The following is a 25,720-nucleotide window of genomic DNA, read 5'->3' on the forward strand; positions in this document are numbered from 1 at the left end:
TTCATTTAGTTTAGAGATGCAGTATTGGAACTAGGCCTTCCGGTCCACTGAGCCCCCACAAACCATCGATCACAATTCACACTAGTTCTATGTTATCCCATTTTATTCTCCACTCCTTGCACATTAGCGGGATTTTTTTTAACAGAGCAATTAACCTGCACCTCTTTGAGATGTCGGAGGAACCCAGGGCACCTGAAGGAAATCCACACGTTCAAGGGTTCTTTATTGTCACGTATGCACAGTACTATGAAATTCTTTTGCACAACAACAAATACACGGTCGCTTGGGAGATAAAACAACAAAAACAGACTTGGTTGGTAGTCTTTCTGCAGAGTTTAATGTTATAATAGAGCGATTGTCCTTACTTTCTTTTTCTTTCTTTTCTAGGGTCTACTTTCTTACTTTACTTCCTTCTCTAACTTCTTTTCTAAGGGGCTTTCTTTTCCCAACACTCTCCTGCACTTCACAACTCTTGCGCACCTTCTTTACTTTCCTTACTTCTATCTTTTTCTTAAAGCTTTAAAAAAAAAAAAAATGAAGCGGTACAAAAAATGTATTAAGATATATGTTATTGTAATTTACCGTACTTCTAATAAAAAAAAAAAAAATAAAAAAAAAACAAATACACGGTCGCTATATTTTGCCGCCGTTTACACGAAAAAAAACATGGAGAACATGCAAACTCCATACAAACAGCAGCCGAGGTCAGGACTGAACTCGGATCACTGGCGCTGTGAGGAAGCAGTTCTACCAGCTGCGCCATTATGCTGCCCGCTCTATATAAATTAATATCAATGATCCCATTGAAGTCCATGTCGCTGAAATTTAAACTTGGATGGACAAGGAAAGGAAGAGTTTGCGATGTCCAAGGCAGACAGCAGCTTCACTGAGTGTGCATTTTGAATCAATGATGTTTAATTTCTATTTTTTATTTGCAGTCTGTTTCCCACAATGCCAAGGCACAACTACCACAAGGTGGCACCACTGGTGAGGTCGCTGTGTGCCAAGCATGGCCTGGATTACCAGTCCAAGACTCTGTTCACCGCCTTTGCAGACATTGTTCAGTAAGTAGAGACAAAACCATACTAACTCCGCCTCCTCACTGCACGCTCTCCTCTGCATTGTTGCAAATTCTCATTGCATTCATCTCCAGCTCATTTCTTCGCAGGACCTTAAAACCACAGATGCCCTCAGATTGTTAAACATTTGCCTGACAAGCACTGCTTCTAGTGCATTGTCTCGCTGAACACCTTCACTTAGTCCGCCTTAGCCTATGTGATCTCCCGATTACCGAACATTTGAACTCCCCTTCCCATTCACATACTGACCTTTCCGCCCTGAGCCTCCTCCACTCAGAGAGAGGCAACAAGCAAATTGGAGGAACAGCACCTCATATTTCGCTTGGACAGCTTACAACCCAACGGTATGTTCTTTCACACCTCACATGCTCTTTGTACCCTCTAGTTTCCCTCTCCCCTGACTCTCAGTCGGTAGAAGGGTCTCGACCCGAAATGTCCCTCATTCCTTCTCTCCAGAGATGCTGCCTGTCCCGCTGAGTTACTCCAGCATTTTGTGTCTATCTTTGGTATGGATATTGATTTCTCTAATTTCAAGTAACCCTTGCTTTCCCTCTCTCTCTTTGACACTCCCACACCTTTGTCGGATTGCTAGTTTCACCGTTCATATCCCTCCGTAATCACCGCATCCATAGCCAACAATGGACCATAGTAGGCTCCACCTTTCCTAAGTCATCAATGCCGGCTCAAATTAGTTCAGTACCTTTTCATACCTCTAGATCCCCTCTCCCCTGACTCTCAGTCTGAAGAAGGGTCACCAATGGCTATTCTCCAGAAATGCTGTCTAACACGTTGAGTTACTTTGTGTCAATCTTACTGCTTCTAGTGAGCCAACAGGTGAAAGGAGGAATATGGAGAAGCACTCTTCTCACGGGCCCACCTACCTCCCAAACCCATCCAACCTCCGCTCCCTCTGGGCACGGGACTGTTCCGTTTCGAGTTTAGAGATACAGCGTGGAAACAAACCCTTCAGATCACGATTCCATGCCTGTACATTAGTCCTGCGTTATCCCCGTTTCACATCCAACACCCTAGGGACATTTTACAGAGCACATGAAGAAAACCCATGTGATCACATGGAGAACGTACAAACTCCGTACAGATATCACCCATAGTCATGATCGAACCTGGACGGTGTAACCGGGAGGGAACTGCAGACGGTCCTCCTGCGAACAGACGTCCCTCTCCTCTCCTCGCCCGGCCATCTTTGTGTCTGGGAGCACCTCCTGCAGCTGATCTTGAAGGCGCTGGAGGCATTACCCTGGTTCACCCTCATACCAGCCCTTGCTCCTCTCATCCGACGTCTCCAGTTCCCTCTCGGTTACACCGTCCAACGAGCCTTTGGGTGGGTTCCCAGACCTACTGACTGAACTTCGGGTGAGGTCCCGTCGACCGATGGAGAGACAGCGGGGATTTATGCTGTGGGTATTCTCTTGCAGCTCCTTGAAGGAGTCTGGTGAGCTTTGGCTGGATGCATACCTGCACAAGTGATCGATCACCGGGAGCCCCTGAAAACACTCGCCGATCCGCTGCCTCCTTGAAAATAGGAGGGAAGGAAAGTTCTGGAAGCCTATGTCAACCTTTGTAAACACCAAGTGCCACAGAAGAAATGTTTGTTTGTTACTTCATCAAATTGTTAAGTCAAGGGATTTAATTTGTGTTGAAGAAATGAAATGAATGCCATTAAGAAGCCAACAGCGATTCTTTCTAAACATGTTTGGGAACCCGATCTCCACCATCGGATGGTGCCTTCTCTATTCAAGTCAGTCCCATTGTCACTGCCAGGTACAACATTGCTAGAGAGGCAGTACATGGAGTCATAGAATCATACAACGTGGAAACAGGCCATCGACCCAACTTGCCCATGCTGACCAACATGTCCCATCTATGCTAGTCCCACCTACACTAGTCCCACCTGCCTGCATTTGGCCCATTTCCCTCTAAACCTATCCTATCCATATACCACACACCCACCACCCTTTGTGTGAAAAGGTTACCCCTCATGTTCCTATTAAATCTTTCCCACCTCACCTTAAACCTATGTCGATTCCTCTACTCTAGGCAAGAGATGTTGTGCGTTACCCGATCAATTCCTCTCATGATTTTGTACACCTCTGTCAGACCATTCCTCATCATCCTGTGCTCCAAGGAATAGAATCCCAGCCTGCTCAACCTCTCCCTATAGCTCATACCCTCAACTTCTGGTAACATCCTCATAAATCTTCTCTGCACCTTTTCCAGCTTGACAACATTATCTCCCTTCATTCTACTTAAACAATGTCTCTCGGCTCCGATCTCATGAGAGCAGTCCTCCTGCATCTGTTTTCATTTGTTGATGCCCCAAATCCCAATTAGCAACCCACTATTGCAGATCCTTGCCCTTCAAGTGCTGGATTTGAGCTAACATTTGATGTGAGACAGTGAGAGATCTTTCCTCCCACTCTTTCTGAACTTGAAGCTAAATGGTAGAGGCTTGACAAAAGTATTTTTAAACATTACTGCATTATATCAATGACCCCTAATATTGCTGCCAGATAGACACATTGCCTCTCTTTTATTGGTGTTGGTGTTGGTGTTGCTATTTTAAATTGGTTATTGTTGCACCAGCTGCAGAGAGCAATTCAAATGGCAATTTGATTTTTGGCTTGAGGGTATTCATTTTGCTCTGTGTCCAATGATTGGTCATAACAGACTTCTGTCTCTTAAGTGGAATTAGAATATTCAAAGTTTGTTCATACCAATTATCACCAGGACAAAAAATGGTCGACATCTGAAATAAAACAGAAAATGTGATAAATACTCACTAGGTAAGGCAGCATCTATAGGGAGAGAAAAGGTTAACATTTCAGAATGATGATCTTTTCCCTGTTGTTTTGGAAAATCATCTTCTTGGAACATTAATTCTGTTTCTCTGCCTACAAATGCTGATCTATGCGTTGAGTAGTCATGGAGCTGTTCAGCACCGAAATAGGTCCTTTGGCCCATCCCATTCATGCTAGCATTTTTGCCCATGTGCGGCGGGGAGGAGGTGGGGGTGGCATTTCTCCCAAGGAAACCAATGCAAACAAACATCAGCGATAAATACAAAAAACAATAATGGTGCTCAACTCTGGTCAAATGATGGTTCTTTGGTATATTTAGCAATCGCCGTGACATCTGATGAATAACTAACCCATTCAAAGCCAATGTTTTCAACAACTGAACTCCATGGATGCCAACTAACTTGATCAACTTTGTTGTAAACTTTTGCATTAGTGTGTTACAATGGGATATGATTTTTTGTACTTTATTGGGGGGTGGGTAGGGTGAAGTTGGGGTGGTTGTTAAAATGGTGATGTATCATTTGGCTCTAGTTGTGTGTAGTCTGCATCAGATGATGCCACAAGTCTGACATAAGCTTTGATAATAAAAGTGGCTGGTTATGGATGAATTGTGAAGGGCAATATAAACAGCACAGACCCATCTGCCTCTTATTATTTGGGAGGTGATGTCCACAACCCATCTGTCCTCTCAGCTATTAGGAATCGAAGCTGGGACATTCTGGACCGTGCTGCTCAGTAAAACGATGGATGTTGCATTTAATCACGGAACCATCTGTTAATTGAATGTGCTAACATTATTGATGCTATGATCCTGGTTTTCTAGTTGTATTTCTGAAATGCCTTTAGATGATTTACCAACAACATTGCATTCACAGTGCCCATGTTTCCATGGACTCAGTTAATGGAGCTTTGTGATTAGAAGCCATTTGTTTGGTGTGCTCTACTGCTCTTCATTGAATGCCATCGTTTTTTAAGCTAAATAAAGCGATTGCACATCATTAATAGATTGTCGCCATCATATCTCGGTGTGTGTATTGAATTGAATTGAATAAATTTTATTAGCCAAGTGTGTATACATACAAGGAATTTGCCTTGGTGCTCTGCTCGCAAGGATAACAACACAATATACAGTAGACAATTAAAAATAAAACATAATTTAAACATGTGAAGAATTAATTAAAATACCAGAGCAAAAGGAACCTACAGACCTTTGCCTGTTGAGTAGAACTACTGCTCGTGGAAAAAAGCTATTTTTATGTCTGGCTGTGGCGGCTTTGACAGTCCAGCGTCGCCTCCCAGAGGGAAGTGCTTCAAAGAGTTTGTGGCCAGGGTGAGAGGGGTCAGAGATGATCTTACCCGCTCGCTTCCTGGCCCTTTCAGTGTACAGTTCGTCGATGGGGGGAAGATTGCAGCCAACAACCTCTCGGTTGATTGAATGATGCGCTGCAGCCTTCGGATGTCGTGCTTGGTGGCTGAGCCAAACCAGACCATGATGGAGAACGTGAGGACAGACTATGATGGCAGTGTAAAACTGGACCATCATTGCTTGTGTTTAAGAAGGAACTGCAGATGCTGGAAAATCGAAGGTAGACAAAAATGCTGGAGAAACTCAGCGGGTGAGGCAGCATCTATGGAGCGAAGGAAATAGACAACGTTTCAGGTTGAAACCCTTCAGGTTGTGTTTCCTCAGCTGCCGCAGGAAGTACATAATCTGTTGGGCCTTTTTGGCTGTGGAGTCGATGGTGGCCTTCCATTATAGGTCCCTGGAGATAATGGTTCCAAGGAACTTAAATGACTTCATAGACTGTGGTGTTGTTGATGGTGAGTGGGAGGAGGGGGGGGCGCTCTCCTAAAGTCTACAATCAATTCCACTGTCTTAAGAGCATTGAGCTCCAGGTTGTTGCGATGGCACCAGGACGCCAGCTGTATCACTTCCTGTCTGTAGGCAGATTCCTCCCCATTCTGGATCAGTCCAATCACAAAATTCCTCCCCATCCTGTCGTCTGCAAATTTGAGAAGCTTGACAGAGGGGTCTGTGGAAGTGCTAGTTTACAAAAAAAGACACAAAGTGCTGGAGTAACTCAGCGGGCTAGGCAGCATCTGTGCAGAACATGGATAGGTGAAGCCTGAAGAAAGGTCTGAAGAAGGGTCTCAACCCAAAACGTCACTTATTCCTTTTCTCCAGAGATGCTGTCTGACCCGCTGAGTTACTCCAGCACTTTGTGTCTATCTTTGGTTTAAACCAGCATCTGCAGTTCCTTCCTACAGACTTCTCTGAATATATGTTTGTGCTGGGACACTAGGCCAAAGGGCACATACCTATATTGTATCTCTAAATTAAAAATTAAAACGAGACTCTTCATAGGGTTGGATGCCGAACTTAGAAACTAAAGAACTGTAGAAAAAATAGCAAAACATAAAGTGCTGAGGGAACTCAGTAACTCAAGAGTTATCTTCAGCGAAGTCTCCTGTTTATGAAATGCACCCAAGCAATTGAGCTAATCTGATATAACAGATTGCTGCCACACATTAACTTCCATGTGTACATTGAACAATCTAAAAAGCATCCCTCACTACCAAACCCTCCTCACCCATGCCACTTCCTGAGAGGTACTTTCCATTACAACCATATCTTACATTTCCCTCGGCATCACCCAGGAACCCAATGGTATTGAGGATGAGTCTTCAGTTCAGTTTGATTTATTGTTACGCGTACCAAGAGGCAGTGAAAAGCTTATGTTGTGTGATATCCAGTCAGCAGAAAGGCAATACATGATTACAACGAGCCATTTAGTGTATAGGTACATGATTGAAATTATGCCACTGTTAGCACCTTTAACCCGCACGATTTTATCAGGCAGCCTGAAGTCAGAGGAACTGCCTTTCCATGAACTGAAGCTCCCGCGCTATGGACTCCACCCCCTCTTGGTTTCTTGGCCCTCCAAAATATTCCAAATGGTATTTAACCTCTCCCTGGTGCTACCGACTCCACCCCCTCTCCCTGGTGCTACCGACTCCACCCTCCCCACGCTATGGATGCCGCCAGGTACAGCTTCAGTTTAGAGAAGTCTCCTGGTTATGAAATGCATCCAAGCAATTGAGCTAATCTGATAAAACAAACTGCTGCCACACATTAACTTTCATGTGTACATTGAATAATTCAAACAGCATCCCTCACTACCAACCCCTCCTCACCCATGCCACTTCCTTCTTGCATATGGCATGCACAGCCTAAAGTTGTAGGACAACTTGTTCTATTTGATCTTATTTGATTGTGCACGCCGGGTTGATTGCATTCGTCGAAACAGGGCGGACCACGTGAAGGTTGCAATCTTCAACCTCATGCCACTTCCTGAGAGGTCTGAAGAAGGGTCTCGACCCGAAACGTCACCTTTTCCTTTGCTCCATGGTTGCTGCCTCACCTGCTGAGTTTCTCCAGCATTTTTATCTATAGGGGGGTTGCACGTAAAGTCACTGGGTCATAGGGCTTGACGCATGGGGCCGCTCAATCCATCTGGAGGACATCCGTAACTTCCGGTATATGTTATTAATGCAAGATACGCGTACTTTCCTACCTGTTAAAAACCGCCAAAATGTTGAATTTTTGCGCTGTAAAAAATTGTGGAAGTCGGGGTAAGCGTGAGAGACATGTACCCAACTTCAGAATTCCAAAAGTGAAGCGAAATGAAGGTAAAGAGAAGCGATAACTGAAGCAACAACAACAGCTAAAGTGCTTAGCGAACATTGGCTGTGCAGATATCGGAATTGAAAATATTGGGAATTATCACGTTTTCTCTCTGCATTTCATCAACAGTAAGGCATTATTTGTGTTTTTTCTTGATTCCTTTGGTATCTAAAAAGTCTCAGAAGTGATAAATCTGGCTGTAAATTTTGCTTCAGAGGCGTTTTCTTTTTGTATGTAAAAACCCACTTGAGAACCATGGGCGATTTAAAAATTTTACAGCCAGATTTATCACTTCTGAAACTTTTTAGATGCCAAATGAATCAAGAAAAAAAACAAATAATGCCTTAGTTGATGAAATGCAGTGAGCAAACGGCCAATGTTCGCCAAGCACTCAGGCTGTTGTTGTCCCTTCAGCTCTCGCTTCTATCTACCGTCATTTCTCTTCACTTTTGGAATTCTGAAGTAGGCTAAATGTCTCTCACACTTATCCCGATTTCCATAATTATTTACAGCGCAAAAATTGAGTTTTGGCGGATTTTAAAGGGCCTTCTACGCTGGAATCAATGGTCAGTGCGTACCTGCAGTTCATCGCGTGTACTCCATTTGGCGTAGCGTAGCAACAGTACGGGTCGTGACCCGACTGCCGTGAAACCTCCCTATTCAATTTTTCCAGCATCTGCAGTTCCTTCTTAAACGCTTCAGTTTAGTTTATCACTTTAGTTTATTGTCACGTGTACTGAGGTACATTGAAAAGCTTTTGTTTTTGTTGCATGCTAACCAATCAGCGGAAAGACACATGATCAGAGAATAACGTTTAGTGCAAAGTAAAGCTAGCAAAGTACTATCAAAGAAGATAGTCCGAGGATCACCAATGAGGTAGACAGCAAAGATCCTAGAGCGATGGACAACAAAGATCCTAGAGCTCTGCTATAAGATCTTTGGTGGACAAGTAGCTCAGCACTTGCTCCCAGCTTGTGGTGGGACGGGTCTTTCACCCAGGCGCCGCAAAGGCTGACGGGATCTGTAGTTTTAGAGCTCGGGTAGGGGTGGAGTGACATTATTCGCTGGTGATATTTAAACTCCGAATTGTTCAGACATTTAAAATAAATGCGCAGCGCGACGATCTTTGAATACGGTCGGAAAAATAAAGGGGATTTAAAGGGACGAAGGGACGACTACAAGTCCCAGAAGGCAGTGGGGGCGTCAGGTGACTTCCTTGGTGGAGACGTGGCCCGAGAGCGAAGATGGTGAGCGGCAGGAGAGGGGAGGCGGGGAGAGGGACCAGCAGTGGCGGGGAGAGGGACCAGCAGTGGCGGGGAGAGGGACCAGTAGTGGCGGGGAGAGGGACCAGCAGTGGCGGGGAGAGGGACCAGTAGTGGCGGGATGGGAGTAGGCAGTGGCCGGAGGGAGGGCAGGGTCGGACCGGATCGGGGCCCTGGGCCGCGGGGACGACGGCATGGGTGTCGGTGTCGGGCAACCGGCCGGGCCAATGGTCCCGCTGCAGGAGGGGGCGGCGCTGGCGCTGGCTGACGCCGGCGAGGTGGGACTGGGTCAGTACCCGTGGCTGGGTGGTGCGGGACCAGGCCCGCGTGTAGAGGGAGCGGGGGCAGAGAATGAGCGAGCGGTTGGTTTGGACAGACTTGTGACGGTAGAGCTACAGGGCAACACAACACTCATGCAGAGCCGGGTGCTAGTTCCATTTCCCTGCCCCTCTCACCCTTATCCATTGACCTGCTTTGCCAGGACTCATTGGTGCCACATTAAAATACCACCTAGATATATCAAAACCCTTAACCCTCACAGTTTTACAATTCAGTTCAATGTCCCATGTGTGAATCAAGGTTGTGACCATGTCTGGAACGGAGTAGTCTTGACCAAATGCAACTCTTATCATTGAGCAGTTTATTGGTACCAAATATTAATACAGTATTGTCACTGGCATCTTCCATCAGTTGATTGACAGTGATGCAGCTGGCAGAGCTGCTGCCTCACAGCGCTAGAGTCACTGATTCGATCCTGGCCTTGGGTGTTCTCTGAGTGGTGTTTGCATGTTCTCCCTGTGACCGCAAGTGTTTCCTCTGTGTGCTCCAGATTCCTCCCATATCCAAATGATGTGTGGATTTGTAGGTTGATCGGCCTCTAATTTCCTCCCACTGGGATGGGATGTGGATAGGATTTGTTTGGCTAATGAGTCTCAAAATGTCACATATCCATTTTCTCCAGAGAATCTGCATGACTCGCTGAGTTACTCCAACATTTTATGTCTATCTTTGGGATAAAGCAGCATCAGCAGTTCATTTTTATTACATTGTTGCTACGGAAAGGAGTGTTGGCCCTGTTCTTCAAGTTAAACCAGCTAGTATGGCTAATAGGCTGTTTTGAACTTTGCTACTGATCAGAAAAAAAGGTTCTGCTATTCAGAGTAGTTGAACACTGATCTTTATTTGTTCATTCCTGTGTTACAGTGTGCCAAACCTTTTTTTAAAGTGTATTCCTTTATCTTGCAGCATGTTGATTATTCAGTCATTTTGAACAAAATATTTGATTTCACCTCTTCCCATCATTAATTTTGGAATTTCGATGGATGGATTTTTAAAAGGCTATTTGTGCAAAGTTTTGTACATTATTGGAGCCTTTTAAAAATGCCTGCTCCCAGTTTTGGAGTGGGGACGGGGCAACACGTATGGGTGCTAATGACTCAATTTCCTCCTTGTTTGGCATTAGACTAAATATAAAATCTCCAGCATGTTCTTTGTGTTGTTTATCATCACTGAGGATACAAATAATTCTATTGAGTATGAAATTAGTCGTCCAGGTCATCTTTTTAGAAACCAGGAACTGCAGATGCTGGTTTACAGAGGAAGGGACAGAGTGCTTGTGTAGCTCAGTGGGACAGGCAACATTTCTGGAGAACAAGGACTGGTGATATTTTGGGTCGGGACGTTCTTTCAGATCAATTGGACACCTTTTAGTTTAAAGATACAGCTGGAACAGGCCCTTTAGCTGACCATTAATCAACTGTTCACATTGGTTCTATATTATCCCACGCTCTCATCCACTCCCAACGCACTAGGAAACAATTTACAGAGCCAAATAACTTACAAACCCTCACATCTTTGGGATGTAGAAGAAAACCAGAGCATCCGGTGGAAACTCGCGCGGTCACAAGGAGAATGGGCAAACTTCACACAGACAGCACCCAAGGTCAGGATCGAACCTGGGCCTCCAGTGCTGTGAGGCAGTAGCTCTACCAGCTACAACACTGTGCCCCCTGTGCACATATATTGCATGACCTTTCAGAAATGGGTAAATTATACCATGGTACTGAAACCTAAATGTTATGTAACAAGACTTGCTGACCCCTTGCAGCAGGTTCAAGTGTCTGGTCCAAATGGTTAAGGGCCAACAGGCATGGGTCAAGTTGGCATGTTGGATCCAAAAATGAGACGCACGACTTTGGATGCTGGAGGAACCCAGCGGGTCGAGCAGCATCCGTGAAGAGAAAGGAACTAGACATTTCCGATTGCACCATGACTGTGAGTGGAGAGGGAAGATAGCCAATATATAGAGGGGAGTGAGAGGGTGATAGGTGGAAAGTGAAGTGTCAAGAGTGTTTTATTGTTAGATGTACTGAAATGGAACAATCAAATCCTTACGTGCAGCCGCAGAATAATTATGTAAACATAGGACTCAGTAGATACGAGTCAAGTCAAGTTTTATTCGTCACTTGCACATGAAGTGCAGTGAAATGAATAAAGTGGAGAGGGAATTAATCGGACGGAGGGGCAGATGGAGCTAGGTAGAGTTGGGAGACTGGTCGTGGAACCAGACAAGGGGACTAAATAAAAAGGAGAAGACAGATGGAGCCAGTGTATGAGAGGAAGGAGACAGAGGCTGGGGGGGGGGGGGGGTTAAAGAGTGCTGGAGCCTGATGGTAAGGAAGGCCATCCCGATCACCTATTTGCATTCCTCCACACACCCTGTCCTTTGGTGTGGCAGTGGCCTTCTCCATTGCCACAACATAGTTTACCCAATGCAAACTCAAGAATTATACCTCGGTGATCTACAGCCCATTGGTATGACATTTAATTTCCCAATCCAGATAAACTACATCCCCTGTTTTTCTTGATCCATTATTCTTCCCATTTCTATACTTCCCCCCCCACCACCCCCTCTTTATTCCCTTTTTTATTTAAAGAGAGCACTGGAGTAACTCAGGCCCATCTCTGGAGGACATGGATAGCTGACGTTTCAGGTCAGGATCCCTCTTCAAGCCCTGTCTTCACTTTATTCCGGCTACCTTCCCTCGCTGCTCCCAATGGAGGGTTTGCACCCGCAAACATAATTCCTTTCCCTCCATATATGCTGTCTGACCCACAAATTTTCACCTCCAGTTTGTTTTTAGGATCCAATATTGGCTTGGCAAAGGAAGCAGGAAGCTGATTTTGCAATCTTGTGCTGCTCTTGAAGTCTGTTTGAAATTTCTTTGGAATCTTTTGCTGCGCTGTTTGATCTTATCAAAATAACCCACCTGCATGTCCTAATATGCTTTATGTTTGCCAAAATACAAAATCCTTTGTAGTGTGAGACTTTGTAGAATATCCCCTTCACTTCAGCTTCATTATCTTTTTAAAGAAAATATGCAATTAGCAGCTCTTGTAATGTAAAGCATGGTCTCCCATGCAGACTCTGTGCTAAAATGTAGCCAACATTCAGTACCAGGCAGCACAGGCAAAGTTTAAAGATGTGTGGAGTGGGTTTGTTAAAATAGAGAGTGGTGGGTGCCTGGAATGTGCTTCCAGAGGTGGGGGTGGAGGCAGAGACATTAGTTGCCTTTAGGGGGCTTTTGGATAAGCAATAGATATGGAGGGATATGGATTATGTGCAGGCAGATAAGATCTTGGCTTGGCATCATGTTTGGCAGAGACATTGTGGCAAAAGAGCCTGTGCTGTACTGTTCTCTCTGTTCTGCAGAATTTCAATCATCATTCCGGATAGCTGAGAATTGTTCACACTTTTAGGCTTCAGTCTTGCATGCTTGTCAGTAACTTCACAATCATTAACGATGTCAGCCAGTGTCAGCTAGGGATAGTACTGAGTGGGACCCTGTAGAAAGTGTACCTGGCTGTCAGCTGTGGATAGTGTTGGCTCTGGCTGGAATGTATTACTTGGAGAAATGAGGAACTGCAGATGCTGGTTTACACAAAACAACCACATAGTGCTGGAGTAACTCGGCTGGTCAAGCAACATCTCTGGAGAACATGAATAGGTGATGCATAGGAAGGAATTGCAGATGCTGGTTTATACTGAAGTTAGATAGAAAATGCTGGAGTAACAGCAGGTCAGGCAGCATCTCTGGAGAAAAGGAATAGGTGAAGTCTGCAGAATAGTTCTGACCTGAAATGTCACCTATTCCTTTTCTTCAGAGATGCCGCCTGACTTGCTGTGTTACTCCAGCATTTTCTGTCTTATCTTATGGATAGGTGATGTTTCGGGTTGGGACCTTTCACTATTACTCAGCCCAGAGACCTGTTCGTCATCAGCCTTGTGTGTGAATATGGACACCCTTTTTGTTGTATGGTCTTTCACCTGGTCAAGCAGAAGCTCCTGTATGTTTTGTCTATACTGTGGAAAGTTAATCACTATGACAATTGTTTTCCCCAGGAGCTTGAGGCAATGATCCGATACACCAGCCCGGTCAATCCTGCTGTCTTCCCACATTTGACCGTGGTCCTCCTAGCAATTGGGATGTTCTTCACAGCCTGGTTCTTTGTGTATCCTTTCCAATTGTGTTTGGTTAAAGTCTATTTTGGATTCTGATCAATGTGAAGGGTTCACATAGTCACTTTCAGTGTTAGTAAGGAGTTTGGTTCTAACTTGGTGCACTGTGTTGAAAATGTATCGTGCTACAATCTTTTTGGTCATTGATCCTTCGAACCGGCTTTTATAGGTTAAGTTGACGTTAATAGTAATGGATAAAACAGTTTAGTTGCATTCCAGTGCACAGTGGTGCAGCAGGTAGAGCTGCTGCTTCTCTGCACAAGAGATGGGTTTGATCCCGACCTCGGATGCTGCCTGTGTGGAGTTTGTAAGTACTCCCTGTGACCGTGTGGGTTTCCTCTCACATCCCAAAGACATGCGGGTTTGCAGGTTCATTGGCCTATGTAAATTATTCCTAGTGTGTAGAGAGTGGATGAGAAAGTGGGATAATGTAGAACTAGTGTGAACGGGTGATCATTGGTCAGCGTGGACTCTGTGAGCCGAAGGACCTTAACTAACAAACTTAATAATTGGCACAACTTAATTCGTGCGGCTATTATCAGAACAGTTTTGAAATGTTTTGACATAATAAAAACATTCGAAAGTTTTGTAACTTGTAAAGGCTTTATGTCACACTGGTCTTTAGCAGCTTGGTCTACAGAAAGAGATATAGGTGGAGATGAAGAAAGATGGGTCAGATTCCTTTGATTCCTATTTGCAGTACTTATCCCCATTAGATGGAGTCATTCAGTAGGTCAGGCAGCATCAAAGAAAGGAATGGACAGATGATGTTTTGGGTCGAGACAAATTGTAATGGGGTAAGTTGGAGAAGCATTTTTCCATTCTTTTCCAGCTTCTTTCCTCCTACAACAGTCTGTGGAAGGGTCTCAACCCAAAATGTCTCCCTTCCATTACCCCAACAGATGCTGCCTGACCTGCTGAGTTACTCCAGCGCCATGTGTTTTGTCAGTATTGCATCTAGCGTTACACAAGGATTTGTATATTGTAGCGGTGCGTGACGGGGAATAGCAAAATTGTGATTCCAGTCTTCAGGAGCGATGATAGAACCTGATGTGGGGACTTGCCGATTCCATTTATGAAATTTTAGAAGCGCTCTTCACATAGCACCATTTCAAAGCCAATCATTCCTGACTTAGAGTGTTCTTGGTAGGGAGTCAGTATTTTGCATTTGGATCTTGATCTTGGGGATACCTATGAAAAGCATGAGGTCTTAAACACAGGCCAGCGCCCTGCTCCATCCTTGACCAGCAGAGTCAGTGGATTGCATGTATGGTAGATGGTTGAATTTATTGTTACGTTTACTTTATTGTCACGTGTACCAAGGTACAGTAAAAAATATTTTTGTTGTGTGCTAACCAGTTAGCGAAAAGACTATACATGATTGCAATTGAGCAATCCACAGTGTACAGATACAGGATAAAGGGAATAGCGTTTAGTGCAAGATGAAGTCCAATAAAAGATAGTCAAAGGGTCTCCAATGAGATGAATGGTAGGTCAGGACAGCTCTCCAGGTGGTGACCTGACGGTTCCATTGTCTGATAACAGCTGGGAAGAAACTGTCCCTGAATCTGGAGGTGTGCATTTTCACACTTCTGTACCTTTTGCCTGATGGGAGAGGGAAGAAGAGGGAATGTCCAGGGTGAAACTCATCCTTAGTTATGTTGGTTTAAATCATGATAATGCTTGAGGTTAGTGACAGATTTCCTTGGGCATGTCATAGCTTCTAACAATGTACTTCAAAACACTACAGAGAAACTGTGGAAGCCAGATGAAATTCTCAATCACTTTTCCTGAATCGTTCCATTAGATATGAAGTCACATCTACCAAGTACACACGGGACATCTACAAAGAGCTGCTGATTTCTCTAGTAGCATCTCTTTTTATGGGATTTGGAGTACTTTTCCTTCTTCTTTGGGTCGGAATCTATGTATGACGGGAGCTGGGAGTGTGTGGGGAGGTAAGGAAAAGTTTCTTGCTGTACCCTTGTTAGCAGTTCAATGTCCTCCCTGCCCTTGCACTGCAAACTCTTGGGTATAAATAAAAAAAGGACACACCAGATAGATGGCGCGAGTGTGACACTGCTCTCTAGTGCAGGCTACAAGGGACATTGGGATGACCTTGGGGAGGGAGACGGGTGATTCATTTCCAGTGCTGACAAAGCAATCTAAGGCTGGAAAATGATCTATAATTTTATTTTTATTTTACCTGTACTTAATAGGTCATTTTATTTTTATGTTTAACTTCCATAACCTTATGTAACCCTCTTACATTCACCCCAGTATCATTGGCCAATTTTTTTTGCAAGATGCTGCTTCATTATGCTCCTATTTGCCTCTCCTAATTACAACTCTACACTGATCAAGCCTTAGTAGCTCTCCTAATCCTGTGGTGCTTTCCACTTCTGGAGTATCTAGGGTATGATTATCTATATTAAGAGTAGACTGTAGTAACATTACTGTAGTAACTTAGCGGGTCAGGCAGTATCTCTAAGGCATCGTTGGGCAACGTTTTGGGCCGGGACCTTTCTTCAGACTGGATACATCATCGGACTTGCTGCGTGACATGCTAAGTTTGGTAAACCAGCATCTCCAGTTCCTTGTTTAAGAAGGAACTGCAGATGCTGGAAAATCGAAGGTAGACAAAAATGCTGGAGAAATTCAGTGGGTGAGGCAGCATCTATGGAGCGAAGGAAATAGGCAACGTTTCGGGGGTTTCGACCCAAAACTTTGCCTATTTCCTTCGCTCCATAGGTGCTGCCTCACCCGCAGAGTTTCTCTAGCATTTTTGTCTATCTCCAGTTCCTTGTTCCTCTGTAATATTTTAACTTATTTTGTATCTTGTACAGAACTGAGAGACCATTCCTTCAGGATCTGCTGCATTCACACTGACTTGCTTGTAGTCTCGATGCCTCTGGTTATCACAGAAGCAAAAAGGCCTTCAAGATCCACTGTGTGGCACCTGGAATTTTTATCTAAACCTATTGTACTAACAAAAAAATAAAAGCTTTGTTCACATTTTGTTTATTACTTTTCAAGTTTATAAAATAAGTTCCTAACTATTCTTGCTTGTTCTAGCTCGTCTGTTATGTGACTGTGGTGTGGAGTTTTCGGCATTCTCCCTCGTGAACAAGACCTTTAACTTGCCTTCCAGTCTCTGGCCATTATCCACCTATCTGCCAATCAACCCCCCCCCCCCCCTCGCCTGTATCTGCTTACCTTGTCACCCACCCTCTTTCTCCAGAGATGCTGCCTGACTCGCTGAGTTACTCCAGCAGTTTGTCTCTATCTTTGGTATAAACCAGCGTCTGCAGTTCTTTGTTTCTGCTCAATGTTCATACCATTGGGTTGTAAGCTAGGTGGAAGTCTTTAATTATATAAAACTGCAAAGGCCGTTGAAGTAGAACCAGAGTCCTATTTCTCCCATTAGGTGCTCCCTCAACCTCACCCAGGCACCCTGCCATCCTCATCAAAATGAGCTCCCCAGACCAGGCAGATTACAATATTTTGGACCTTCCATTGCTGAATTGAGTAAATATATGTTTCATATTTTTGAGCCTTCACAATATTTTACTTTTATAATTTCAACTTTTTATTTGGACCTCTGGACTTTTTATCTTGGTGCTGGTCTTGCATTCTGCCCCATTACAAACTTTACCTCTTATAAAATATACACAAGGATGGTGATCAATAAAACGTGGACTTGCCAATTGTATAAAATCGAGTGGAACCCGTCGGGAAATTTAAAGGAAGATAGACACAAAAAGCTGGAGTAACTCAGTGGGTCAGGCAGCATCTCTGGAGAAAAGGAATAGGTGATGTTTCAGGTCAAGATCCTTCTTCAGACTGAGGGTCAGGGGAGAGGGAACTGAGAAATATGAAAAGGTACAGAAGAAATAAAAAAGAAATGCAAAAAGTCAGATCAAAGCCAGCAATGATGAAGGAAAGGTGGAGCCCACAATGGTCCATCGTTGGCTGAGGGGGAAGATGCATGATACAGACTATTAGCAGGATGACAGTAAAACTAGTAGAACGACATGGGTTACTTGAAATTGGAGAAATCAACATTCATACCAAATTTAAAGCGTCTGGTTTATCAAAAGTAAATACACAGCGGTGGACCTTGAATAATAATGTTTTATTGTTAAATGCTAGGTAAAAAAAAAATGATACATATCGATTTGACAACGTTTGAAATTAAAATCAACAAGCGATGTAAAAAAAAAAGCACTTAGTGGTGTGTGTTATCTCAACGGTCGACAGTTAAATGTACCATGAGCCACAGGAATGTTTGAGTTAACAATATTTATTGCATATCGACAGCCGAGTACTATTTGGTAAGAGATGAACATAATCAACGGTCGTAATACGTTTCGTCAAAAGTACGAATCCTAATTTGGCAACAGAAGAGATCAAAGAATTAGCCACGTTATGCAAGATCGGATTCGATTCATCAGATGTGAGGCGAGATTAACCACAGCTTTTTTTTTAAATCCTTGAAAAGAAGCTTTGTTCTCGCGATGTAACACCACGGGTAATCCAGTACATTACTCCAATTTTCAGACTGAATGGGGCTACAATTAATGCGGGCAATGACATTACATCTCAATTGGTTATATTATGATAAAGGGACGCTTTTAAAACGGTAACACGAGAACGGTGCCTTTAAGACACGAACCCTGATCATTTTAAAGTGATTTCGAATTTAAGATGTTGGGCGTGGGAGAAAGAGAATGGATTTTCACATTTGTGGACGATTCAATGTTGGCTACGAATATTATTTCATCCCTGCTGTTGAGACATAGTACTAAAGTTTCATACAATTTCTAACTGGACAATACAGATAAACAAGAGCAGTTAGCTGTCAAGGCATCAGAACAGAACAATAAATATATCTTCAATAACACAAAGAACCTCAAGTACACTGAAGCTAAAAATAAAAATAGCAGAAACGTATTTGTAAGCCTCGTTTAGACTTAACCCACCGCAGAATAAAACAAGAATCCTAACACATAAAAAAAAGCTAATGTACATACAACGATTAACAAGTGATTGTAAAAATAAAATAAAAATTAGTGCTTTAAGAAATGATTGCAACGGCAATTAAAAATACATAATATTTACAGGGAGCTTTGAGCTATTTTTATTTAGCAATTTATATTTTTTAAGATACAGTTATTAAGGTTAAGCAGTGGAATCGTGCCGACTTGACAGCCTATTCTTGGGAGTCGATTGACCTCGTATTTGATACAATCCAGTTTTCTAGATTTAAAAAAAAGTATCAACACCCTTGATGTTTATTAATTGTGAGCGTCTCCAGTTTCCTCTTCAATTTTATTCCTCTCCTGAGATTTGATTCTGGACTGGTAACGAAGGGAGACCATGTGCCCGCTTAGTACCTTGCCCGAGTGTAGAAACCCAGGCACTGCCAGTAAAAGCTACCGTAACATTAAGTGGTGGAGCAAGGGTGGTGATGTGGGGAACAGGCGCCACAAGAGCTTCTCACCAGGAGTCACCTCGATGGGGCCCAGTTCTTGGTGGTGATCTTGTACCGGTGGGCGGCGTGATCACAGTGACACTAGGCCTTGAATCTGTCCTGCCATTCAATGGGAGCGGCTGAACAAATCGTTGGAGAACGCAAAGTGATGGAATAACAACTCAGCGGGTCAGGCAGCATCTCTGGAGAACATGGATAGGTGACACTTCTGGTCGGGACCCTTCGCAGCGTTAAGTGCTGGAGGCATCGTATAGATCTTCCATTCAATGGGACAGTGGGGTGAGTCTGAGGAAGAGTTTCGACCCCAAACCTCCCCTATCCACGTCATCCACATATGCCGCCTGCCCCGCTGATTTACTCCAGCACTTTGTGTTCTGCACTAGATTCCAGCATCTGCAGTTCCCTGTGTCTCCATTTTACTGATCAGATCGTTGACCTGACATCCAGTTACTTGCCCGATTCTCACGCGTTGAAGCTAAGCCTGCCCCTGTCTTCAATTGAAGTCTACACGGAAACATCGTCCAGCAGAATCAGCGGGTGGCTGCAACCAGGAATCGGACTCTTGTCTATCGGCCATTCCCTGAGTCAGTGAGAGAGAGCAAGTACTGGGCCACGTACTCTCAATGAGAGTTCCTTACTGCCGAGCTGGACAATCGAAAGCGCCACCTTTTGGTCTCTCATTCCCACACTCAACCAAGTCACTAGCTCCCAGGTAAAGCGAGTTAAAATAAGGATTAACAAATTCTTTGTTACAAACAAAGGAAAGATAAAGATAATCCAGTCTAATTCAGTAACAGTCATATTATATGCACTGGTCGGATACAGTATCTCGCGAGGTATTGCATCCCTAACAGACATGACCTTGCTTTTAAAATACCATTTACACGAGAGAATATTTACAACAATCATTCCAGACGGCGGTTAAGGTTCAGATATCCCAGATTATCCGGAAATTCGTTCAGACGGAGAGATTTATGGCACATTGGGGAACAAGACGTAGGGTTTATAGGATATCTCCTATCCTCAAGGGTCAGTAGGCATGCACGCTCGGTGGAGAACCAGTTCCTCATTTCTCCCCCTCCCCTCCCTCGATACTTGAAGTACCTGTTTACTGTTGCAATTGAGGGTGGTGCAAAATGATTTGGAGTGCTTTCCCTCCGTGGACTATTCGCTGTGTCACCAGGGCCTCCAACTAACCTTTCCCTCTGGCCAAGTACAGCACCACTCCTCACTTTCATGGCGGGTTCTGCACTAGCTCGGCATTCCCGCCCGCGGTATCCTTTACAGACCCGTTGCACAAAGATCCGGTCAAAACAGCTTCATGTCCGTGTCCCACAGCTAAAAGCGGCCGTCACACATAGTCCCTATATTCATACATTATGATACAACTGTATTTTACAACACTTTGAGCCTATTCTTTAAAGTGGTATTTTAAACGTTTAAAGTTTAGAGATACAACATGAAAACAGGTCCTTCGGCCCACTGAGTCCATGTCGATCACCGATCACCTATTCATACTAGTTCTATGTTATCCCGCTTTCTCTTCCACTCAAATCACCGTGCCTGCGTGAATTACCGTTCTCATTGCATTTTAATCTCACAATTAGCAAAATAGCCCATTTTCAGGACGTAAGGTTTGTCGGCTAGCTTGTTACATTTTAATCTCACAATTAGCAACAAAAAAGTCTTCTTGAGCTGGAACTTTCTATGATCCTATAACCCGCTCCAATTCTGGCTAAAGTAAGTCCGCTTGCAATACAATTTAGGGAAAGTACAGGAGAACTATTAGGAGAACTATTGTCAGCCACGATCCAGTTAGATTTAGACTTCAGAGATACAGCATGGAAACAGGCCCTTCGGCCTAGTGAGTCCGCGCCGACCATCGATCACCCTGCACACTAGCACTATCTTGGGGTGGAAGATTGCAACCTTCACGTGGTCCGCCCTGTTTCGATCAAATGCAATCAATCCGGCGTGCACAATCAAATAAGATCAAACAGAACAAGTTGTCCTACAACTTTAGGTTGTGCACACCATACGCAAGAAGAAGAAGAAGAAGAAGCACTATCTTACACACTAGGGACAATTTACAGAAGCTAATTAACCTACAAGTGGAGTGTGGGAAGACACCGGAGTACCTGGAGTAAACACAAGCGGAAGAGAAAGCGGGATAACATACAACATATAAACTCCCCACAGGCAGCACTCATAGTCATATTTGAACCCAGGTATCTGGCTCTGTAAAGCAGCAACTCTACCCCTGCGCCACTGTGCTGCCCCATGTTCTGATAAATCATTTCAGACGTCCTGAAATATCAAATACCTTCTAGGTAATAGAGCAGTGCAATTTGTATTTTATACCAAATATTTGTGGTTAATGATACTGCAGTATGTCACACTGCCAGTAATAGTATCCTTGGTATTTGTACTTCGCTGAAACACTGTAGGGGAGGTTGTAACCCATACAATGATACTGCACAAGGTATATAGTGGGAGCAACATGGGTAAGATCAGAAATTTCATCAGCCAAAAGGGCACAAAGTGCTGGAGTAACTCAGCGGGTCGTCAGGCAGCATCTCTGGAGAACATGGATTAGTGATGTTTCCGGTGGAGACCCTCCTGAAGAAGCGTCTTGACCTGAAACATCATCTATCCGTGTTCTCCAGAGATGCTGTCTGACCTGATGAGTTACTCCTGCACTTTGTGCCCTTTTGTGTGTTAACCAGCACCTGTAGTTCTGTTTTTACATTTCACTAGACAGTGCTGATTTTGTTTAGCACAAGGGCCGGAGGGTGATCAGAAGGTGTTTCACTGAATGTCAGAATAAATCAGCATTTCAATGAAGGTTAGGATATATCTGAATTCCTAGAGTAATGATTTCCAACAGCTAGATCCTTCTCTAACTCTAGCACTAAAATACTTGAGGGATATTTGCTCAGATTAAAATTGTAAACATTTGTTTTGGAGTGTTTCAACATTATAGTTCATAACCAAGGCGAGGAATATTTTGAGAATAAAGCTCTCCTAACCTGTTCAACAAGATACCTCAGCCCCAACTTTGGGAATGTTCTCTATAGCCATCCAATAAAATATTCCTTTAGCTGACGGAATCATCCTGTAACCAGTTAGCAATGATTGGAGGCAATCTTGTGCTGTGTTTATTAAGCCCTTATATTTCAATTGCCCAATCTTGCTACAAGTCGAACTGTTCCAGCCAGTAGGTTAAGACTATCATTTAATCAGTTTGAAACTGGTTACTGGAGGCAAAATATTAGGTGTAACTCCTTTCTGCTATCCAGTTCTTAATTTGATTGATCTTTCGTGGAGGATTGAACCCCCATAATATTAGCAAAGTGCTGAATGAGATGTATTTTATGAGATCCACTCTCCTTGCAGATTCTGAATCCCCAACATTTTCAATTTCTACATTTGAGGTGGGTTTCTATCCAGGAATTTAATACAATTAGTTTTTTTTGCTGTGTTTTTAAGGCAATATACTGGAATTAATTATATGTTCAATGACATACTCAAATGAGTGATGTAATATAAAATAGAGGTTTGAAGCTCATAATACACACCACAGGATCAATGCATTGCAATGGTAATATAATCAATTTTATATAATGCTCCAAATATTACAGTGTACCAGTATCTTCAGAGATAGATGTGGCAGTGGTCAACTTACTAGATCAAGCATGAAAGCATTTAAATGATCTCACCTTTTATCCTTTGTAACCCAAAGTATTAGTTTTTTTTCCTGAGGAATAGATTAGCAGTTGGTTCAGACATTTTCCACTATCTCCATTAATTTAATTGCTGGCCAGGTTTAAGATGATCATTCAGTGTTGTACAAATGTATCAGTTTACTCATGTCCAGAAAGGATCAGTTTATCTCATTCCATTGTTATGCATTGATTGATAACATGTATCTATCCCATTGTGTAACATGCATCTATTGCATTGATAACATCCACGTCCCCATGAATGTGCCAACATTGATACTATCCTTTTGTCCAGTTCCCCCTCATCAGCATCTCCCCGAGGTGCTGAATCCTGTTGAATTTCATTGCTCCTGTAACCAATAACCCCCCCCAGTAGTATAATCAAGCGAGAATTCTTCACATGAGAACCATTTTACCACAGAAAGTGCTATGACCCATTATAATCCTGTCCACACATGGATTTTGGAAAAGCAAGCAGCTTTAGCAATATTTGACTGACTTTTCCCCCTTCCCTTGTGCAGGGTAAATATAGTGTCCCGTATGCAGCGACAGCAGGCAGCTACAATAGGAGCTGTTTTTATCAACAAAATGTGGAATGTCTAAATTCTATGTGATTGTTGCACCGAGGAATGTTAATGAAGACATCACCTGGTTACGAATGTCTCAGCATTGTTAATCCTATTTATTGCATAGCTGGGAACATTTGGTTTTAATGCTGCAGTCTTAATCTTAAACTCAAAACCCACACAAGGACTTATTTGGTCTGAGCCATCATTTGCTGGCTTTAAAAAAAAACTGAATGGTGCCTTTTACAATAGTTTGTCCCGCACAGAAAAAGCAACCCCAAAATTTGTTTGTAGGAAAGAGAACATTTCCCTCTCCGCCTCCACCCCCCCCCACTCCCACCTCTCTTTCTTTCATCGTTTTCTCTTTTCTTCATCCCACCCCAGCCCCGTCTCTCACTCAAAGTGTAAAGGTTCCCGATCCAGCAGGAAGTGGTAAGTGCAGGCTGTTGATACATGGTGTGTGGCACAACTTCTCAATCACACCGATGTCTCCTTTGGTCAGACTGAGCAGTACATTGTCCTGGACCAGGAAAGGTTCCTCATTGACGATGGAGCTTCTGTAGAGGAATACAAGTGGTTTCTCTCACCGTGGAACCCCCCTTCCTGCTCAATTGCAGATTCGGTAGAAATTGAAGCTGTACTGTGTGAAGGAATCTCCCATGGACGTGCTCTCTCTTCCGCATGTAGCCTGGTTCTGCAAAGAGGAGATAATAATCCTGTATGCATGCCCTGCTCAATACAATTGTACCAATATGCAAGAAATACTCACACACAGAGATGCTGAGTAACTCCACCACTTTGCGTATTTTCTTTGTGTACCAGCATCTGCAGTTCCTTGTGTCTGTGATATCAAGTCACACTAATATTCATGAAATACTCACGCACAAAAAGCAGGGAGCATGTTGTGCATAGAGTCACATGCAGCTGACATTGTACCTGATGAGGTTTAGTTTAGTTTAGAGATACAGCATGGAAACAGGCCCTTCGGCCCACTGAGTCCGTGCTGACCATTGACCCTCGTACACTAACACTATCCTTCACACTAGAGACAATTTACAAATTTTAACCAAAGCCAATTAACCTCCAAATCTGAATGTCTTTGGAGTGTGGGAGGAAACCGGAACACCTGGAGGAAAACCCATGCGGTCATGGGGAGAACGTACAAACTCCATACGGATAGCACCCATAGTCAGGATCGAACCAAGGTCCCTGATGCTGGGAGGCAATTACTGTACCACCGTGTTGCCCTATAGTGGTTCTCCAATACTTCCCCATGCAATGCCAGGAGATGCATTGAGGCAGAGGAGATTAGTTTAACCTGACATCATATAGACACAAGTAACTGCAGGTGCTGGTATACAAAATAAATACACAAATTGCTGGAGTAACTCAGCAGGTCTGGCAGCATCACTGAGATAAATGGATGTGATGTTTTGGGTTGTTTTGTACCCGATCCGAAACGGGCCGGGAACGAAATAGCTGTAGAGTTCCTCATTTGGTGACAATTGGCTTTAATATCTCATCTAGAGAGACACGATCTAAAAACTTGAAGAAGGATCCCGACTCGAATAGTCACCTATCCATGTTCTCCAGAGATGCTGCCTGACCTTGCTGAGTTACTCCAGCACTCAGTGTCTTATCTTGACATCATTTGGCACAGACAAAGTGCCTGTTCCTGTGCTGTACTGTAACTAAAGTGCCCTCCATAATGTTTGGGACAAAGACCCATCATTTATTTATTTGCCTTTGTACTCCACAATTTGAGATTTGTAATGGAAAAAAATCACATGTGGTTAAACTGCACATTGTCAGATTTACAATAAAGACCATTTTTATACATTTTGGTTTCACCATGTAGAAATTACAGCAGTGTTTATACATAGCCCCCCATTTCACGGCACCGTAATGTTTGGGACACAGCAATGTCATGTAAATGAAAGTAGTCAGGTTTAGTATTTTGTTGCACATCCTTTGCATACAATGGCTGCTTGAAGTCTGTGATTCATGGACATCACCAGTTGCTAGGTGTCTTCTCTGGTGATGCTCTGCCAGGCATCTTTAGCTTATGCATGCTTGTTTTGGGGGCTAGTCCCCTTCAGTTTTCTCTTCAGCATATAAAAGGCATGCTCAATTGGGTTCAGATCGGGTGATTGACTTGGCCACTCAAGAATGGACCATTTTTTAGCTTTGAAAAACTCCTTTGTTGCTTTAGCAGTATGTTTGGGATCATTATCTTACTGTAGAATGAACCGCCGGCCAATGAGTTTTGAGGCATTTGTTTGAATTTGAGCAGATAGGATGTGTATACACTTCAGAATTAATTATGCTACTACCATCAGCAGTTGTATCATCAATGAAGATGTGAGCTAGTACCTTCAGCAACCATACATGCCCAGGCCATAACACCCCTTTTTCCAGAACTGTGGTTGCTCTTTTAAGTACTGCTTGGCAAACTGTAACCTAGCCATCTTATTATTGCAGCTAACCAGTGGTTTGCATCTTGCAGTGTAGCCTCTGTATTACTATTCATGAAGTCTTCTGTGGAAAGTGGTCATTGACAAATCCACACCTAAC

The 25,720-nt window shown here is 43.5% G+C and overlaps 3 protein-coding genes and 1 long non-coding RNA gene across 10 annotated transcripts in view; 2 read left to right on the plus strand and 2 right to left on the minus strand.

The window, feature by feature from the left end:
• Positions 1 to 4,900, plus strand: part of fads1 (fatty acid desaturase 1) — a 35,407-nt gene extending 30,507 nt beyond the window's left edge. The window contains exons 11-12 of the mRNA XM_033039059.1: positions 939 to 1,064; positions 2,516 to 4,900. Of these exons, the coding sequence (XP_032894950.1) occupies positions 939 to 1,064; positions 2,516 to 2,567 (178 nt within the window). The 3' untranslated portion in view covers positions 2,568 to 4,900. The remainder of the gene's footprint in view (positions 1 to 938; positions 1,065 to 2,515) is intronic.
• A 3,834-nt stretch (positions 4,901 to 8,734) lies between these two features.
• Positions 8,735 to 16,382, plus strand: tmem258 (transmembrane protein 258). Its single transcript, XM_033039060.1, has 4 exons — positions 8,735 to 8,830; positions 13,248 to 13,357; positions 15,172 to 15,322; positions 16,211 to 16,382. The coding sequence occupies exons 1-3, from the start codon at positions 8,828 to 8,830 to the stop codon at positions 15,296 to 15,298; spliced, it is 240 nt and encodes a 79-aa protein (XP_032894951.1). The 5' UTR covers positions 8,735 to 8,827; the 3' UTR covers positions 15,299 to 15,322; positions 16,211 to 16,382.
• Positions 9,855 to 17,156, minus strand: LOC116984729. Its single transcript, XR_004415111.1, has 3 exons — positions 17,121 to 17,156; positions 17,015 to 17,019; positions 9,855 to 9,956 (listed from the first exon to the last, which is right to left on the minus strand). It is a non-coding gene; the product is annotated as an uncharacterized LOC116984729 (long non-coding RNA).
• A 495-nt stretch (positions 17,157 to 17,651) lies between these two features.
• The window catches only part of myrf (myelin regulatory factor), a 162,942-nt gene continuing 154,873 nt past the window's right edge, over positions 17,652 to 25,720 (minus strand). For all 7 annotated transcript variants that reach the window (XM_033039065.1, XM_033039067.1, XM_033039064.1 and 4 more), the window contains one exon: positions 17,652 to 23,840. In XM_033039065.1, the coding sequence (XP_032894956.1) occupies positions 23,754 to 23,840 (87 nt within the window). In that variant the 3' untranslated portion in view covers positions 17,652 to 23,753. The remainder of the gene's footprint in view (positions 23,841 to 25,720) is intronic.

Source organism: Amblyraja radiata, chromosome 20, assembly GCF_010909765.2.
Source record: "Amblyraja radiata isolate CabotCenter1 chromosome 20, sAmbRad1.1.pri, whole genome shotgun sequence".
In the NCBI taxonomy this organism is placed as follows: Eukaryota; Metazoa; Chordata; class Chondrichthyes; order Rajiformes; family Rajidae; genus Amblyraja; species Amblyraja radiata.